Here is an 18,351-nt window from a genome sequence, read left to right on the forward strand (position 1 = left end):
CCATATGTATGAAAATATACCTACTAAATTATTTATTATGGATATCCTAAAAACAGAACTGTTTACAACCTTTGAAACCAAAACTGTTGCCAGTTGCCAGCTCAGAGCTGACTGTTCCTGCTATGCCATCTCTCTTCAATAAGGGGTTAAAAAGGCCTAGGATTTTCCAAAACCTGGACCTTACAACTGGGGAGGTATAACCATTACAGACTATACGACAGACAAAATTGATGCTCAACAGGATATCACGTTTATTACTGAGAAGTGATTAATGGTGAAAAGGCAACGCCCGTTTCCTCATTGGCTAAACAAGAAACTGAAGAAAAATGTTTCATACACATTTTACACTTTTTTTTCTTCCAAAATTCATTCTCGTAAACAAAACAAGGTTTTTGTATGTGTGTTTTATATGTATATATATATATATATATATATATATATATATATACATACATACATATACACACATACACACTGCTGTTCTTAGTCTCAAAATCATATTAATCCAGACTTAATCAGCAACCTGTACAATGCACAAGAACAGAAAATGTGTTAAAAGGATTCCTATTATACTTGACTTTTTGAGTAACAGAAAAAGGTGTCAGCAAAATCAATTCCACAAATCAGAAAACAAAAAAACAATTTTAAAATAAAAAAAATATGCCTTAAGAGCAGCTTCACTGAACCTTACACCCAGCTGAACAAAGTTTACTTAAACTTCTGTTCTCAGTCCTGGGAAAACTACATACGCCAACAAAAAAACTCTCCCCCCCCATAAAAACCAAAAAACTCAAAAAGAAGAAAGCGACTTCACATCTTCTGTGGCTGCTGTCCAAGTGTTACAACTCTGTTCCAAGTGCAAACGTCAAATATTGGGGACGAAGAGGTTAAAAACTAAGGAAACGGTGCGTAATATGCCACTTGTGGATATTAAAATCCAGAAAACATAGCAATGAGACAAAACCAAAGCTCTGAAATCACAACCAAAGTCAAAGAGAGGGAACATCTTTCACCTATAATTAACTAAGAGTTCTTTTTTTTCTTGTCTTTTTTGTCTTTAAAGTTCTAGGTCTCTTGTAAAGTTCCAATATATATTTTATTTTGTTTTAAACTGAAAGTTTGTAATAAGTCTTTGAAAGTCAATGAAATTAAGGGCTGAGGAGGAGGGGAAGTTCCAATTCTTCTCTGTGAAAGTTTCATTTCTTTTCCAGAAAAAGATCAGGATGCAACTGTTGCTGCAGTCTTCAGGAGAGATATCCTTTCCACTTGACACATTAACGCTCCTGCAGGAAGAATGAAAGACGGATTTAGAAAAGAAAAAAAAAATCTCAAATCCTTGGAATGCAGATTTATAATCCTTACCTAAACTACGATTTTATTTGAATTTGCTCTTTAATACCATCATTCTGAGAACATGCTCAGACCACAACTTGGCACTGCTCGCTAGATGGCAAAAGCCTGCCTAGTAAGCTTTTTAATCACTCTTCCTCCTTCACCTTTTCCCTGACCAGTGAATCACCATCTGTAGTGTGTTCATACCCAACACTGACAGGATTTGAATCCAGTACTTCAATTTGCATTAATTTTTTTTTTTTTTAGATTGTTATATTAAGTATGTATATTAGACATGTATATACATGTACAGGACATGTATATTAGAAATGTATTTTTTTCCCTTTACTATTGAAATGGAGTTCCTTTCATTACTTTGATTGAATTATGTTGTTAACTGCTTTGATCCTTTTTTGGCTAGTTAAGCAGTATATAAAGATTTTTAATAAACAAACAAATGGATTCTGACTCCAGAAGCCCCCATAGTATCCGAGTGACAGAGCTGATTCTACCTCTGTTTTGTGGTGGTGTTCTTTGTGTTTTTTGTACTTAAAATTATGAAATTTTCAGGAAATAAAAAAATGTCAGCATCCAGAAAGCTTTTATTTTTATTTGGAGGGAGTGTGGCAAGAAAAAAAGACACAACCTTATACAGAACACTTAAATAGTCTGTTATAAACAGTAATAAAGATACAAACCTGAACTACACACTTGAATAGCAGAGGCAAAAAACAACAGGCCTGTTAACACACTCCCAAAGTTTCTACTAGGTTGAACACCAAAAGAATACTTAGAAATGCAAGAATGGAAACTACGATGCCTTCCAATTTTCTGGAAAGTATGACTACATTTTATTGTAAAGCTAGTAGGAAAAATAAGAGCAGACTTATTTTAATGAGAACTTGCATGTATAAATACAAGCCACCACTGTCAAAGCACATTTACTTTACCTGTAACAGGAGTTATCTAGGGATAGCAGGCAGATATTCTCATATGTGGATGATGTTATTATCTACAGAGCCCGGTACAGACAATGCTAAAGTGTAATGTCACTTAAATAAATTTTTTTAAGTATCAAGACCGCTCATGTGCTGGTGCCTTCTTACCTGTCAGCTTGCAAGACCATCAGTTCAGTAAAAGAAGCTAAGAAGCCCACCAGGGGAGGTAGGCAGTTGTGAGAATATCTGCCTGCTGACCCTGGATAATACCTATTACAGGTAAGCAACTGTGCTTTATCCAAGGACAAGCAAGCAGCATATTCTTACATGTGGGCTTGCCAAGCAGAAAGTAAAATAAGGGAGGAGGGAAGTTGGCTTCATGTAAAGAACTTTGCAAAACTGCTTGGCTGAATCTGCTATCTCATCTGGAATGAGTCTCTACACAGTAGTGAGATGTGAAGGTATGAATTGAGGACCGAGAAGCTGTCTTATATAGGTCCTCAATGGGAGTATAACAGAGATGAGCTACTGAATTCACCATTGCTCCAATCTTATGTGCTATGACATGACCTTCTAGTGTCAGATCTGCCAGAGCATAGCAAAAAAAAGTACAGTCCACCAGCCACATGGAGATGGTTTTCTTGGTGACAGGAGCTCCCAGTCTGTTAAGATCAAAAGACAAGAATGGCTGAGTGGATTTTCTGTAGAGTTTTGTGCGGTCCAAGTAATTAAGCAAGAGCACATTTACAGTTCAAAGTGTGGAGAAGGGCCTCACCAGAGTGAGAGTGCGGTCTTGGAAAGAAGACAGGGAAAAATATAGATTGGCTTAAATGAAAGTCCAAGATAATCTTCAAGAGGAACTTTAGATGAGTGTGAAGAACCACCCTATAGAATGTTGTATAAGACGGGTCTGAGATGAGTGCTTGAAGTTCACCGACTCGACGTCTGGAAGTAATGCAGATTAAGAATACTATTTCCAAGTTACACATTTAAGAGATGAAATGGCTCAAAGGGTGGCTTCATTAATGTTGAAAGCACAGCATTAAGACCCCAAGCAACTGGAGGAGGTTTGATTGGTAGTTTTGTACGAAAAGGACCTTTTATAAATCTAGAGATCAATGGATGCATGGATAAGTGTCTTATCGAGAGGTATATGAAAAGCGCTAATAGCACTAGGCCAGAGTTGGAGATAGTTGAGGACTGATGGGAAGTGACTGTCAGTTACACCAAAGGGTGAAGCAAGTCAATTTGAAATGGTAACAACGATGTGTGAACAGTTTTCTGGAGGCTTCAATGATGGCCGATACTTTAATGGATAGGGTAACTGCTTCTACTCGTTGAGAGAAACCATGCTGTGAGGGTCAAGAAGTGACGATTGGGATGAAGAAGGGATCCCTTGTTCTGAGTGATCAAGGTTGGACAAAGTTGACGGGTGATGGGTTCCCGGACACTAAGTTGAAGAGGAGGATACCATGGTTGCCTCAGCCATTGAGATGCTGTGAGAATCATGATAGTCAGTTCTTGGTGGAGACTGAATAATGGTTTTCCCTATTAAGTGAATTGGAGGGAAAGCTTACAGAAACTTGTTGGTCCAGTCCAGAAGGAAAGCATCTGACTCCAAATGATTGAGTGTACATTCTGGAACAGAAAACTGGCAGTTTGTGATTGTGAGAAGAAGCAAAGAGATCTATCTCCAGAGTTCCCCAATTGGAAAATATCTGACTAACACAGTTGAGTTGAGGGACCACTCGTGAGGTTGTAAGAATCTGCTCAGCTTGTCTGCTAGAATGTTTTGCTTTCCTTTCCTGCTAGATAAACTGCTTTTAGGAATATTTTGCAGGGAATTGCCCAGGACCAGATCTGTATCGCTTCTTGACAGAGGAGGCGATATCCTGTCCTCTCCCTGCTTGTTGATATAGTACATACCGGTCATGTGAAAAAAATTAGGACACCCCATGAAATATTCAGTTCTTTCTTAAGAAATGTTTGAATATCAAAATCAAATTATATTTTACTTATCTCTGGAAAAGAAAGTGATGTAATTGCAGGTAAACAAAAAATTTCCTTGATTTACTCAGGAAACAAAAGATATCCACAAAAATGTGTATTCTAACTGAGGAATAAATCAGGACACTCTACACCCTAATAGCTAGTGTTACCCCCTTTGGCTGAAATAACTGCAGTGAGACGCTTCTTGTAAACATTTACCAGTCTCTGACATCGGTCTGAGGAAAGTTTGGCCCACTCATCAATGCAGAATTCTTTCAACTGTGAGATATTTGAGAGGTTTCTTGCATGTACAGCATCTCAATGGGATCAGGGCTTTGACTGGGCCACTCCAGGACTCTCCATTTCTTAGTTTTCTGCCAGTCCTTGGTGGATTTACTGGTATGTTTTGGGTCACTGTTGTGTTGCAGGGTCCAGTTCCGCTTCAGCTTTAATTTTCTTACAGATGGTCTCACATGTTCCTCAAGCACCCTCTGATACACGATATAATTAATGGTGGATTCTATGATAGTGAGCTGGCCAGGTTCTGCTGCAGCAAAGCATACCCAAACCATGATTCTTCTACCTCCATGCTTCACAGTTGGTATGAGGTTCTTTTCCTGGAATGCTGTATTTGGTGTACGCCAAACATGTCCTCTTTTCTGGTGTTCAAATAATTCAATTTTAGACTCATCTGTTAATAGAACACTATTCCAGAAGTCCTGGTGTTTTGTCTACGTTCTCTGGCAAACTTCAGCCTGGCCTTGATGTTTCTCTTAGAAAGCAAAGGTTTCCTCCTTGCACACCTCCCATGTAACACTTTCAGATCAACAGTAGCAAGAGCCTGCTATAGGTCCTGTGATGACACTGGACTGCCAGACCTAGGCATGTTTGGAAAGTCCTCCACTTGTACACTATTTTCCGGTCTGTGGAATGGCTAATGTCAGATTTTTTTCAAGATCTTTTAAAATCCCTTATCAGACTTATAAGCTTATCAGACAGCTCTTTTGATCTTACCGTGGTGTTCACTCTTGCCGCTGCAGTCATGAGCACACCAAACTAAATGTCTGAGGTTTAAGTAGGGCAAACCTTCTTCAAAATACTGAGTAACGATGTTCTAATCATGTGCATCTGTGATACACCTCTGTGAGCCACTTTAAGTGGGAGGATATGTGGGGGTGTCCTAATTTATTCCTCAGAATACACATTTTTGTGGATATCTTTTGTTTCATGAGTGAATCAAGGAAAGGTTATGTTGTTTACCTGCAATTACATCACTTTCTTTTCCAGAGATAAATTTAAAAAAAGATTCGACATCGATAAGTGAACATTTCTTAAGAAAGAACTGAATATTTCATGGGGTGTCCTAATTTTTTCACATGACTGCAGCTACTTGATTGTCTGTTCGAATAAGTACTACTTGATTGAGAAGACAATCTTGGAATGTATGAAGGATGTTGTGGATTGCTCACAACTCGAGGAGATTGATATAAAGAGATTTCTCTTAAAGACTTTCTGGAGATCATTGAAATGTGCTCCCCATCTGAACATAGAAGCATCTGTTGTCAATATTATCTGATGAGGCGGAGTGTGGAAAAGGTGGCCTCTCGGAGAGATTGGTCAGTTGAAATCACCATTGAAGGGACTGATGGAATGAAGAGATCACTTGTAGCTTCTGGGATAATGGGATGTGAGGCTTGAGATCATTGGGTCGATAGTTTCCAATGAGGTTCCCTTAGATGTAGACGGGCAAAACTATTGATGCCATATGACCCAGAAGACATGCAGTAATGCCATGTGACGCAGAAGACGCATCATTTGACATGCAGTGATGTTGTGTTGACACCTTGTGGCAGATTTGAATCAGGTGTCTAGCCTCTGTTGTGGTACACGACGCATGAAACTATACGACAGCCTTTTAGCTACACAGGCAGCAAAAATTGACACTACCATTTCCAATCTACTGATCAAATCAATAGACATAAAAGAATTCCGAAAAGAAATCAAAACTCATCTCTTCAAAAAATACTTTCCACCAGCTTAACCTTAACATAGCACTAGAAAATCCACACAAAAACACCCCACCATAACTATACCTAAACATTGTACAACTCTCTTCATCAACCTACTATTCATCTACCATGAGCTCTAAATTTCTCCTGGAATCTTCCAGTCTAACAATTGTAACTTGATACATTCCTGACTCTATGTACTGTAATATTCCTGAAATTGTCCAGTCTCTTAATTTGTAATCCGCTTAGAACCGCAAGGCACAAGCGGAATAGAAATCTGTAATGTAATGTAATGTAATGTAAGAAAGGAAACTGCTTGAGTACCTGAATAAATTCATGTAAACCGTTCTGAGCTCCCTTGGAAGAATGGTATAGAAAATTGAATAAACATAAAAGAAATGAGCTTGTGTTGTGTCCATAAGGGCTCCAATAAATTTGAGTTTGTGTTGGATGGATATGGGATTTTTGGCAATTGATTGCAAATCCCAGGAGTTCTAGAAGTTGTATTGATGACTGGATCACTAGCTGAGCTGCTTGAGGTCTCTGGGCCTTGATCAACCAGTCGTCCAAATAAGGAGGTCCAAAATTGGATGGAGGCCTCTGTTTTTTTTCGGTATGAGGAAATACTTGGAGCAGAACCCTTGGCACCTCTCCTGTAGAGGGACTGGTTCTATTGCATTGAAATGGAGAAGGGCCGAGAGCTCTTGGTGCAGGTTTGTCTGTTGGGAGCTGAAAACAGACTTTCTTGAAGGATGGTTTGGAGATGTGTTCCATCGAGGAAGAGTATAACCCCATTTCACAATCTGAAGGATCCAGCTAGCTGTCTGATGTTATAAGGTTCCAACGTTGATGGAAGTGAAGATGACTCCCGATGGAAAGTGATTGGGAAAGAAGTTGTAATACACTGCAGAGTCCTTTGCTGTGGTTGGGTTTAGGACTTTTGGGGCCTTTTCAGCCTTTGTGCTGGAGGTCTGGATGAGGTAAATGATGGCACATATCTTCTTCAAGAGTAATAAGTATAGTGCTTAGGATTGTAAAAGTGTTTTACAGATTGAGTTTTGGAAAATTTTTGTCGATGACGATGTGAACATAAATTGCTCAGGTTTGGTGATCTTTCAGGTAGCTTCTTATAGTTTATAGTTTTATTAAAATTTGATATAATCACCTATTCCTAGGTTTCTAGGCGAATTACAAAAATAAAAATATAAAGTTAAAAGTACATGCACATTGTTTTGGGGTTTATTTAACATACTGGAACACTGGGGTAGGCGGGGAGGAACTGCATTTACCAAAAGAAAAAAGAACAGTTCCTGTACATCAGCATCCAAATCAGACACTTGCAACCATGCCTGTCTTCTCATGGCAATGGATAATGCTCTTGATGTGGTGTCAAAAGCATCAAATACGGATCTAGCCATAGATTTTCTAGTCTCTAACAGGTAATTTGTGAGATGGAGGAAATTCTATAGCTGATCATCGGGGAGGTATCGCTCAAACTATACAAGTTGTTGAGTTAAAGACTTCATAAACAAAGTCATGTAAAAATTTTAACTCAAAATCCTGCTGCTGAGCATTGAGTTCTGAAAAAGTCTCCAGCCGAACTTGTCTAAAGTCCTGCCTTCTTTGCCTGGAGGAGTGCTAGCATAAATTCTAGAACTGTAAGCTTTTTTCAGGGCAGATTCCACCAGAAGTGACTGATGCTAGAGTTGAGGTTTATCAAAATGATTGTAGTCTATACAAGGAGTCTATTTTTCTTGGGGCAATAGGGATCAAAAGTAGTGCTTCCCAATTCTTGGGGCAATAGGGACCAAAAGTAGTGCTTCCCAATTCTTAAGCATGGTCTCTCATGAGGTTAAGAGAGCTTTAGACAGTGTTTTGGTATCTGATCATAGTACAATGTATCAAAGAAGCTCTGCCCTGTGTTCCGTCTCCGACTCCATTTTTATAGGGAGGGCTTGATCCATCTGCTGACCCAGCTTTCAAGGTGGTGATCGCCTACAAGGTGGTAGTGGAGATAGATCTGAAGAGAGTTCATATGACTCATTGGCAGAGATTTTCAAGCACTCAGATGAAGAATGATGTGATAAATCAAAGTCATACTCTTCAAAGCAACATTCTGGTGATGGTGAATGATCGGCTGGAAGAATGTTGAGCTCTCTGTTGAGATAGAGAAGCGTATCAACTAAGATGTCAAGGAGAGCGTTGAGATGTGCTTCAAGATGCTTGATGATGTCAATGTGAAGAGGATCTTGAGGAAGAGCTTTGACACCTGGGTGATGTCTCAACTCGAATGATGTTGGTGGGGCGTGCGGATCTGGCTCTCAATATCTGCATTGAGCACTGCTTAGCCTAGGCTGATACTGATGGTATCATTTCAGTTATCTGACCTGCCTGAGACATTCTTTGGCATTTACGATGGTAAAAATCTGGAATGATCTTCCTTCAGATATTATAACTCTCTCTTCGCTGACTTGCTTTAGAAAAATTTTGAAAACATATCCGTTTACAAAATATCTTACTGATAACTGACAACTGTATGTTGACATTCATTGATTCTTCCTCTTCTCTTATTATCAATGTTCTTAAGATTACGTTTTGTTAACTGGTTCGAGTCCCTCTGGGAATGACCCGGTATATAAGACTAAAGATTAGATTAGATTAGATTAGATTAGATGTACCATGCTAGCCAACTCCCTTTGCACTATCTCCCTGATTTGTTCTTGAAGTGAGAGCCCCGGTACAGTGGTGGCCATCGGTACAGATTGTGCAGTCGGTGCTAGGTGTCTAGGCATTGGTGACCTTGATGAAGAGGCATGCCTGCTAGGAGATGGAAAAATTATATTCTTACCTGTTAATTTTCTTTCCCTTAGACGCAGATGAATCCAGAGACCAATGGGATAGCTCACATCTACCAGCAGGCGGAGATAGAGAAACTGATTAACAGGTGGTCCTATTGGCTGGCACTCCTCCTGTCTCATCAGTATAGCTCCTTGCCCAAGCACACGTAACCAGCAATAGGCATAGCATGTAAAAAAGTTCTTTCCCATAACAAATCTCAAAATGCAATAATACAGAAAACAACCTGCCATAATAACAAACTGCGAAAGTTGCAAAAGAAAAAACCAAGAGACAATATCCAGAAAGGGTGGGGCTCTGGATTCATCTGCTGCATCTAAGGGAAAGAAAATTAACAGGTAAGAACATAATTTTTCCTTCCCTAGCAACAGCAGTAGATGAATCCAGAGACCAATGGGATGTAGCAAAGCAATCCTCAATCTGGGTGGGAAGCAAACGTCGACTCCGCAACAACCGAAGCACAAAACGCCCCTACCGCATGCGCCCCCACATCCAAGCAGAAATGCGGAGAGAAAGCACACTCGGAAGACCAATTAGCCGCGAGACAAATCTCCTCCAAGGAAAAAACCTCTGGGCCGAGCCCAAGAAGTAGCCATCGCTCCAGCGGAATGGTCATGAAATTCTTTCGCCAACCGCTTCCCCGCCAGCAAGCAAGCATAAAGAATGTCCTCCTGGACCCATTGAGCGATGGAGGCTTCGGACGCCGCCAAACGTTTGAGGCATTCCATGAAGAATACAAAAAGGAGATATAAACAACTAAAAGTCGTTAGAAACCGAGCTCACAGAGAATGCTACGTACATATCAAAAAATGCAGTGAATAAAAGCACTGCTCCCAATTTCTCCTCCCAGGAAGAAGGAAGGAAAAGTGAGCACGACATAAAAGAAAGGATGACACCCCCCTAGAAAGAAATAATGGTACCATCCGAACCGATATCCCATATTTCGGAAATCAGAAATAGGAATCCCCGTTGAACAAGGCCTGCAACATAGAAAACTGCAGAGCTGAAGCCATGGCCACAAGAAACCCCATGTTCAACGGCACAGCCCTATAGAGTCCCAAAAGACAAGGATGAAATGAAGCCTTCGGTAAACTGAGAAGAAGTACGTGAAGATTGTACTCCAAACCGGGCTTTCTAAGAGACGCATGAATATACCGCACTCTGTTTAGGACCTGAAGCTGAGAAGTAAGCGAAGAGCAATATACCTAGCCCTTGTAACAAGCCAAGAATGGCACTAGAAGCTGAAGGGAATTGAACGCTAAGCCCTCGGCAATACTCCTGTGCCAAAAAAGAACTCTGGAGTGGTTCAAACGTTAAGAAGCACCCAAGAAAGGAAAAACCTCCAAAAGGAAGCAGAAGCCACAGGAGAAGACGTCCGTAGCACCTGGATAAGAGAAGAAACAACCTGCCTCGCATAACCCTTACATGTCAGCCAAGATTTTTCAAAAAACTAGGTCGTAATACTAAAGTAGTACAAATATCCATGTTGAACGGACCCTAGGCGAGCAAAGCTGGAGATACCAGGAAACTTCTCAGTCCGGCTGTCGAAAGACTCATCAAATCCGCAAAGTAAGGATGGCGTCGCCAATCCAGAGATTCTACAAATACTGTGCCCGGAAAGCGAGCTCGGGGTGGCAAATCCAAGCCATCATCAGCCAGCGGAAAACACTGAAAAAGAGAAGGCAGAAGCGAGAAAGGAGCCATGCAGCTACCCCCTCTAACTCCCACTCCCTGGGCCCGCCGAAGAAGCTAGGAAGCTTAGAATTGAGAGACGAGGCCATGAGGTTTAGGTCAAGCAGATCTCACGTCCATAAAAAGAGCTAGAACGCTTGAGCCCCAAATCTCAATATTCAGGATGCAGAAGATTACACTATTACTAACATGCACACTTTCCAGAGCGTACACAGCGCTGTACACTGTAACATACAAGAAATGGGCCATGCTCAGATTCCGCGGAGAGAAAGTCTATCCAAACTCTTATCTTGAGCCATAAAAGGATCTGCCAACAGAAGACGAAGATGAGAGTCCACCCATTGAAGCAGAACAACTTCACCTGCCAATGAGTACAACACCTACTGCCCAAGCAGTAGAGAAATACCCTCATCCTAATACTGACCAAAAGGACCCTCAGCGGCAATCCGGAAGAATGATCTGAAGCTCCAGAAAGGTAGCCTGACCCTGCTCAAGAGCAGAAGAATGAACAAGTACTGAGTCGCCTCTGAAGACCAGACTCCAGGAGCTGAGGATGGAAGCCACGGAGCCCCCCAACCCGACAGCCCGGGATGGTCGGTGGTCATGAGATAGTCCAGCAAAGACCGAGGCATGCCTTGAAAAGAGAAATCGCGCTGAGCCACCAAATCATACAGAGTGATGCAGGAGGAGCATACCAAATAATTGGTGCCCTGAGATACCGGGAACCACCGGAACAAAAGCGACTGCTGTAGCGTAAGAAGGGGAAAGCAAGCCGAAGTCCCCAGTGGAGTCAGCAATATGGATCCCAGAAACTGTACAGAATCCCATACTCTTGGTCATGGTAAGCGAAGAAGAATACCAATCTGAGACCGAGACCCCATGCCCAAGTCTCCGGAAAGAAACACATGTCTCTCCTATATGAATAAAAACATCACTCAGATATACCTATAAATAGTACAGGAGAAAAGAGCGCTGTGCAAATTCAAAGATGCACGTGTAAAGAACTGAGGAAAAGATATCACCCTTTTCGTGTCAGTCAAATGGCCCGACTGGAAGTCGTCCGAATCAAGCAGGCAGTCAAGAAGAAATTAGATGAATCGCCTGGTAGCGCCAAAACGGTACCACCGCCCACATCACCTAAAACGTTCGTGAAGCCTTGGGTAGGCGAAATGGCATGTGCCAAAACCAAAAGCGCCGCTCCAAGAGAGGCAGGCAAACCAAGTGCCGATTCGGAGTCCATAGAGAAAATGTAAATATACTCCCAGGTTGTCTGCAGAAATGTGTAACCCCGAGAAACTAATTCAGCAGAATGGGATCCAGCCTGCCCAATGGCCCCGTCTCGGGCACCTTGCAGTAAGTGGAACAACGTCCCTTAGTTCCTGAAGAACTACAAGAACTGTCCTGAGGACCAGTAACACTGAAAAGGGAAACAAAAAACATAGAGACTCCAAGAACGAACTGGAAACCTGAGGAGGATGCAAAGATGCAAGCATCCTGAAAAATCTTCACAGCCCCCTGACCTGACATTATAACGTCTTCTCCCTCATGAGAAAGCCTGAAGAGTCATTGGAAGAAGTCAAGATCCCCTCAGAATGAAGTGCAGAAGGTCAGGGAATGGCAGGATGAGACTGTAGGATCTGCAAGATTTCTCCTAGGAAAAATCAAGTTTCACAATGTAAAGAGGAATATACTGGAACCATGAAAACAGTACTAACCCCATGCAACATGAGCGAAATTCCTTTAAAGTGAATATGTACTAGACTCAATCAAGGTGTTGCATCTACCGCCCTGTGGAAAACAACAGCATCCTTACAGGTAGCAGACAAAGCTCACATCGCTAATGAGAGCTTCAGGGATGAGACTAACAGCCACATAGCGTGTGATCCTCCGCGGGTTTGATAGAATAGGTAACTGGCTCCTGGTTAAAAGGAGCTGTACAGCCCTTCCTGTCAGTTCGGGGGGGGGCCCGTCTAGCATGTGCCATGAGAAAATGGTGACAGGAGAAACCAGCGTGATAAGCATGGAAATCTGAAATCCAGGCCCCCTCAGAAATAGAGAAAGAGAGCCCTGGCCGCAGGAAGATGCGCAGTGTCATTATGCCCACAGAGACAGCCCGAACTTGGATGTTTGTACTACCTTTAGGCATATATATCCTGTGCCACTACTAGACACATGCAGCTCAGCACAGAGGCCCAAATAAGGACAGTTACCAACATACAAAGGCTCAATCTGCAGGGACCCCCAAGAGAGACAATGAGATACCTGTGTGAAATACAGGGCACTATCTTACTGCTGATTCCATTGTGCCGTGAGTTGCCGTATGTCGCCCCAGTCCAGAGACAAACCGAGACTGGGTGACCTAGCACAGGTCAGAGTCTCCCTGGTAAACCCCTTGAGCGCTAACCCCAGAGTCCGATTAAACAAGCAGCTTCCTTCAAGGGAGTACAGCAGGAACACAGACATAGACATATAAAGCTGCCCAAGCTTGTCCCAAAGCTGGTGAAACACGTACAACTTGTCTGAACTGGAAAGGAGAGAAGCCTCGGCATACCCTGACCAAAGTCAGCTGGAAATAAACTACCGGAATGCCGCAGCTCTCCCGCCATCGCCGGAGACCCAAGTGCACGCCTGATTCTGACACGTGGCCGCTGCATCAACGCTCCTAGAAACATAGTCGGATTCAAGCCCCGCAAAATTTACCCTGCCGCGGCTTGCATAGAAATAAAATCAGACTCAGGGAATAACCAGAACGACGGCCCACAGCGCTGGAAAAAAAACATGTTCCATCTCATGCTGCTATAAACTGGCACCTGCACAATCAGCTGCACATGGCCGTGACAAACAGCGATGAAAGAGAGCCTCAGAATAAACAGGACTACTGCTGCACTGAAACCCAACAATGAGAACAAGTGCGAGCAAGAAATCGCACCGCTACTGCCGCGCTGTAACCAACAAGGAAACCAAGCGCGTGCATGCAAAGGGCGGGAAGTCCCGGCTCCCTCCATGGATTTCTAGTCATAAAACTTAGCCTCAATAAAATATCCATGCCTTAAATGTACGATGACCGAACCCACAATACTAAGACTCCCAAACAGAACCTGAAGTTCAAACAAACAACTGTAAAAGACAGACATACTCACAGCTTGTTGTTAGGGCCGGTTGAAGCCAGTTTGCAGCAAAAGCATGGCAGAATGTAACAACTATGGTCTCTTTTTTTTTTTTTTTTGTACAGAGAAGGGAAAGAAGAAAAAAATTGAGACCCAGTCAGACCCTCTAGCAATGGAGGGAGGGTGAGGCAGGGACAAGGGGGGGCCCAAGTGTAACCTCTAAAGCCGGCACCGTTCAGCCAGACACCCCTGTCTCACTGAAGAGAAAATCTCAACAGGAGAAACAGAATGGCAGTCTCACTGAAGAGAAACCTCAACAGGAGAAACAGAATGGCAGTCTCGCTGAAGAGAAACCTCAACAGGAGAAACAGAATGGCAGTCTCGCTGAAGAGAAACCTCAACAGGAGAAACAGAATGGCAGTCTCGCTGAAGAGAAACCTCAACAGGAGAAACAGAATGGCAGTCTCGCTGAAGAGAAACCTCAACAGGAGAAACAGAATGGCAGTCTCACTGAAGAGAAACCTCAACAGGAGAAACAGAATAGCAGTCTCACTGAAGAGAAACCTCAACAGGAGAAAATAAAGTTCCAGCCACAGCCAGAATTCAGGAGCTAGTTGAATAGCGACCTTTTCCTGCTGGGAGATAGAGATTACTGAATCAACAGGAGGAGTGCCAGCCAATAGGACCACCTGTTAATCAGTTTCTCTATCTCCGCCTGCTGGTAGATGTGAGCTATCCCATTGGTCTCTGGATTCATCTGCTGCTGTTGCTAGGGAAATTACCAGTAAGGATGGTGACTTTGATGCTAAGCATTGGTGTTTTCAAGTGTGTCAACAGTGTGGACGCCTGGGATTATGCTGATGTTCTCTTGGAGGGGGAAGCATGTCTACGCTTCTTAGTCTTTTTAGTGAAATCACCTGATGACTGTTTGGGTGATGAAACAGATGTCGATCGAGGCACCAATGTCAAAGATGGTGCCTGTGGCGGACATGCCCGATGCTCCTAACGTCCCAAATAACTTTTCAAACTAGAGCTGCCTAGCCTTTAGTGACTGTTTCTGAAGTTTGGAGCAGTGCAGACAACTGTTGGCACAGTGGTCTGGATCCAGACACTGAACACACTAATTATGTGCATCAGTGACTAAACTGGCCCTGTTGCATCATGCACCACACTTAAAGCCACTAGAAGGCTTTGACATGAAGGGAAAAACTGCTGTCGCAAGATTGAAGGACTCAATGGTCAGGAAGGGTCAAGTGAGAAGACATAAAAATAGCCTTAATGGGTTAGACCAATGGTCCATCAAGTCCAGTAGTTCATTTTCACTGTAGCCAATCCAGATCCCTAGTACCTGGCCAAAACTCAAGCAGCAGCAACATTCCATGCTACCGATCCAGGGCAAGCATGATACCGGAGCTGAAAAAATGTTTGATGCTCTTAGATGAGAGAAGACCCGAAAAAACAGCCCTTCAAAAAAAAAAAACAAAGAAAGTAACTAGAAATTAAATAAAAAGGGAAACTGAAGAAAAAAAGAAAGAGGGAAGGCAGAAAAAAGTTTCTTGGCGCTTTGGAAGATCTCCAAAAAACACAGCTTCTTAGCTGCACTGAAGACTAACTACTGATGGTCCCACAAGTTGACTTTGGGTGGGAGTCAGCGCAAGTTGACTTTGGGTGGGAGGCATCAGGCAATCAGCGTAATTTCAAGACTTAATTTTTTTAATAGTGAAAGTAAACTTTAGCACTGTCCGTACCGGGCTCTGTGGCCAACGTTGCCCACCTGTGAGAATATGGTTGAGGGGGAACTGGCTGCTTCTATAGCAGTTTAAAGGTTTTTTTTAACTGAGAAAGAGGAAATAATATTTGTATTTTAGACTAGAGAATGACACGGTGGTTGTTACCCACGGCTAGCCGCAAGTAGCCGCCGAAAAGAAAAATAGTAGTTGCTGCAGGGACAGGGACAAGGCCATTCACCGCCCCGTGGAACGGTGAATGGTCTTGTCCCTGCAGTGAGGCATCAAGGATTGCGCGGTCCAGCAGCCCCCACCCGCCAGATTGCAGCGTTTAGCCAGCTCCCTTCCTCACCTCACCTTATATGCTGTTTGCCGGCTTTCTTTTTCCCGAGCCGCACGCGTTCAAAAAGACGCGCACGCACGGCTGCATGAGTTGATCAATCTTCTCCTCTGACGCAACCGGAAACAGGAAGTTGCAGGAGAGGATAAGATTGATCAACTTGCGCAGCCACGCGTGCGCGGCTTTTTGAACGCGTGCAGCTCGGGAAAAAGAAAGCTGGCAAACTCGGCATATAAGGTGAGGTGACGAGGGAGCTGGATAAATGCTGCAATCGGGCGGGAGGGGGCTGCTGGACCGAGCAATCCTTGATGCCTCACTGCGGAGACAAGACCATTCACCGTTCCACGGGGCGGTGAATGGCTTTGTCCCCGTCCCTGCAGCAACTACTATTTTTCTTTCCCCGTTTCGGCAGGTTATCTGCGGCTACTTGCGGCTAGCCGCGGGTAACACCACCGTGTCATTCTCTAGGAGGGAGGGAGCTGGCTAAATGCTGCGATCGGGCGGGTGGAGGCTGCTGGACCGCGCATGTTCCCGGCTCACACTAGGAAGGAGGGAGTGAAAGGGAAACAGATTCTGGGCTAAGGGTATGAAGAGGGAAAGAAAGAAACCCACAGCAAGAAAGGGGAGGACAGGCAGGTGAGCCAGATGCTGGAAGCAAGGGGGGGGGGAAGAAAGAGGGAGAGAAGCTAGATGGGGTTGAAAAGATGAGACACACTGGTATGGAAGAGGAAGATAGGGGAAATCTGGACACAGGAAGGTAACAGAAAGAGGGGAAATTATGTGCATGGGGCATAGGGACAAAGACATAAAGGGGACATGCCATGGGGATGGTATATGGACCCGGGGGGGGGGGGGCAATGCCAGATACATAGGGGAGATATTAGAAATGGGGAAAATAGGAACACAGAAGCGAGATGGTTTGTGGGGATGGGACAGGGACCGAGCTCACAGGCTCCAGCGGCTTGTACAAATTACATTGTAACGTGCCACGAAAATAAGAGGGAGGGAGGTAGATAGATAAGCCACGCGAGAGGAGCTGAAGGGTGGTAGAAAGGAACAGATGGTGAAGGAGGGAGGGAAGGGTGGTGGTAGAAAGGAATAGAACATACATTGAAAGAGGGTAGAAAGGAACAGACCCTGAAGGGAAATGTGGAAGACAGAGTGGGGAGAAGACGCTGGAAGGGAAGAAGACAGATGCCAGACTATTGGGGAGTGAAGGGAAGAAGATGGGTGCTAGACCAATTGGGGGGGGGGTGAAGGGAGAGGCACAGTAACAGCAAATGGAAGACGCAGAGAGAAGACACACAGTGGATGGAAGGAATTGAATGAGAAGATGTGAAAAGCAGAAACTAGACAACAAAGGTAGAAAAAAAACATTCTCTTTATTTATTTATTTTTTGCTTTAGGATAAAGTAGTATATTAGTTGTGTTGATAAAAATTTATAAACAAAGCCCTGCCAGCTGAACATCTCTTTCTCTAGTTTAGCAACCAGAAATTTGATTTATAAGAAAGGAATAAGCTAAATATTGCAGTACTAAGGCTTATATGGATGCTGCGGGGACGGTGACGGGGCATGGGATGGCAGTGACGGTGACGGGGCGGTGAAGGGGATGGCGGTGAAGGGAATGGTGGTGACAGGGCGGTGAAGGGACGGTGGGCCGGGGACGGGGCGGTGACAGATTTTTTCCCCGTGTCATTCTCTATTTTAGACCCTTTTTAGGATACACCTAAATCTCTATGCAGTTCTTATAACCATGAATGCATTTTTGTATCCATGGAATATGAAACTTCATGTGCTGTACAGTCCTGTTTCTTTTGTACGAATGTACTATACTATACTATTTTTAATGGCGTTCTAATTTCATTTTATTGATGTATTTTATTGTAAACTGCTTTGAATTGTGCTGCAACTAAGGTGGTATATCAAGTTTAATAAAACGATAAAACGATGCTGCCTGCTTGTCCTGGGTTAACAGTGTTATTCCACTACAGCTAAAAGGATCCAAATCTTATGGACAATATAATAACCACTTTAACATTAGACAGTAATGACTTCCTTTTCCTTCACACAAATGGATCCATTTACCTTTAATTTTCCTTTGTCAAGGATATCTAATTCTTCAACACCTGAAAACAAAACAAAATAAAAACAGAGGTTAGAGCGAACAGACTAGAAAACTGGGGAGAAAAGTACTAATTTCCAAGCAATATCTACTATAATAAAATGCTAAGTGCACATGCGCACTCTTACCCCGTGTTGCCTGATCTGTAGTTCCATGGTTGGCAGAGTGTGCATGCACGCTTACCAAATAAAATTATCTCTCTCTCGCAACGGGCTTGCCGGCTCTGGCCCTCACTGT

At 43.2% G+C, this 18,351-nt stretch overlaps 1 protein-coding gene across 1 annotated transcript in view; it reads right to left on the reverse strand.

Moving 5' to 3' along the window:
- Positions 1–227: 227 nt before the first annotated feature.
- Positions 228–18,351, reverse strand: part of YTHDF2 (YTH N6-methyladenosine RNA binding protein 2) — a 45,052-nt gene continuing 26,928 nt past the window's right edge. Inside the window, exons 5-6 of the mRNA XM_033956758.1 lie at positions 18,078–18,118; positions 228–1,283 (exon numbers count right to left, since the gene is read on the reverse strand). Coding sequence (XP_033812649.1) covers positions 18,104–18,118 — 15 coding nt within the window. The 3' untranslated portion in view covers positions 228–1,283; positions 18,078–18,103. The remainder of the gene's footprint in view (positions 1,284–18,077; positions 18,119–18,351) is intronic.

This window comes from Geotrypetes seraphini, chromosome 8 (assembly GCF_902459505.1).
Source record: "Geotrypetes seraphini chromosome 8, aGeoSer1.1, whole genome shotgun sequence".
Lineage (NCBI taxonomy): Eukaryota > Metazoa > Chordata > Amphibia > Gymnophiona > Dermophiidae > Geotrypetes > Geotrypetes seraphini.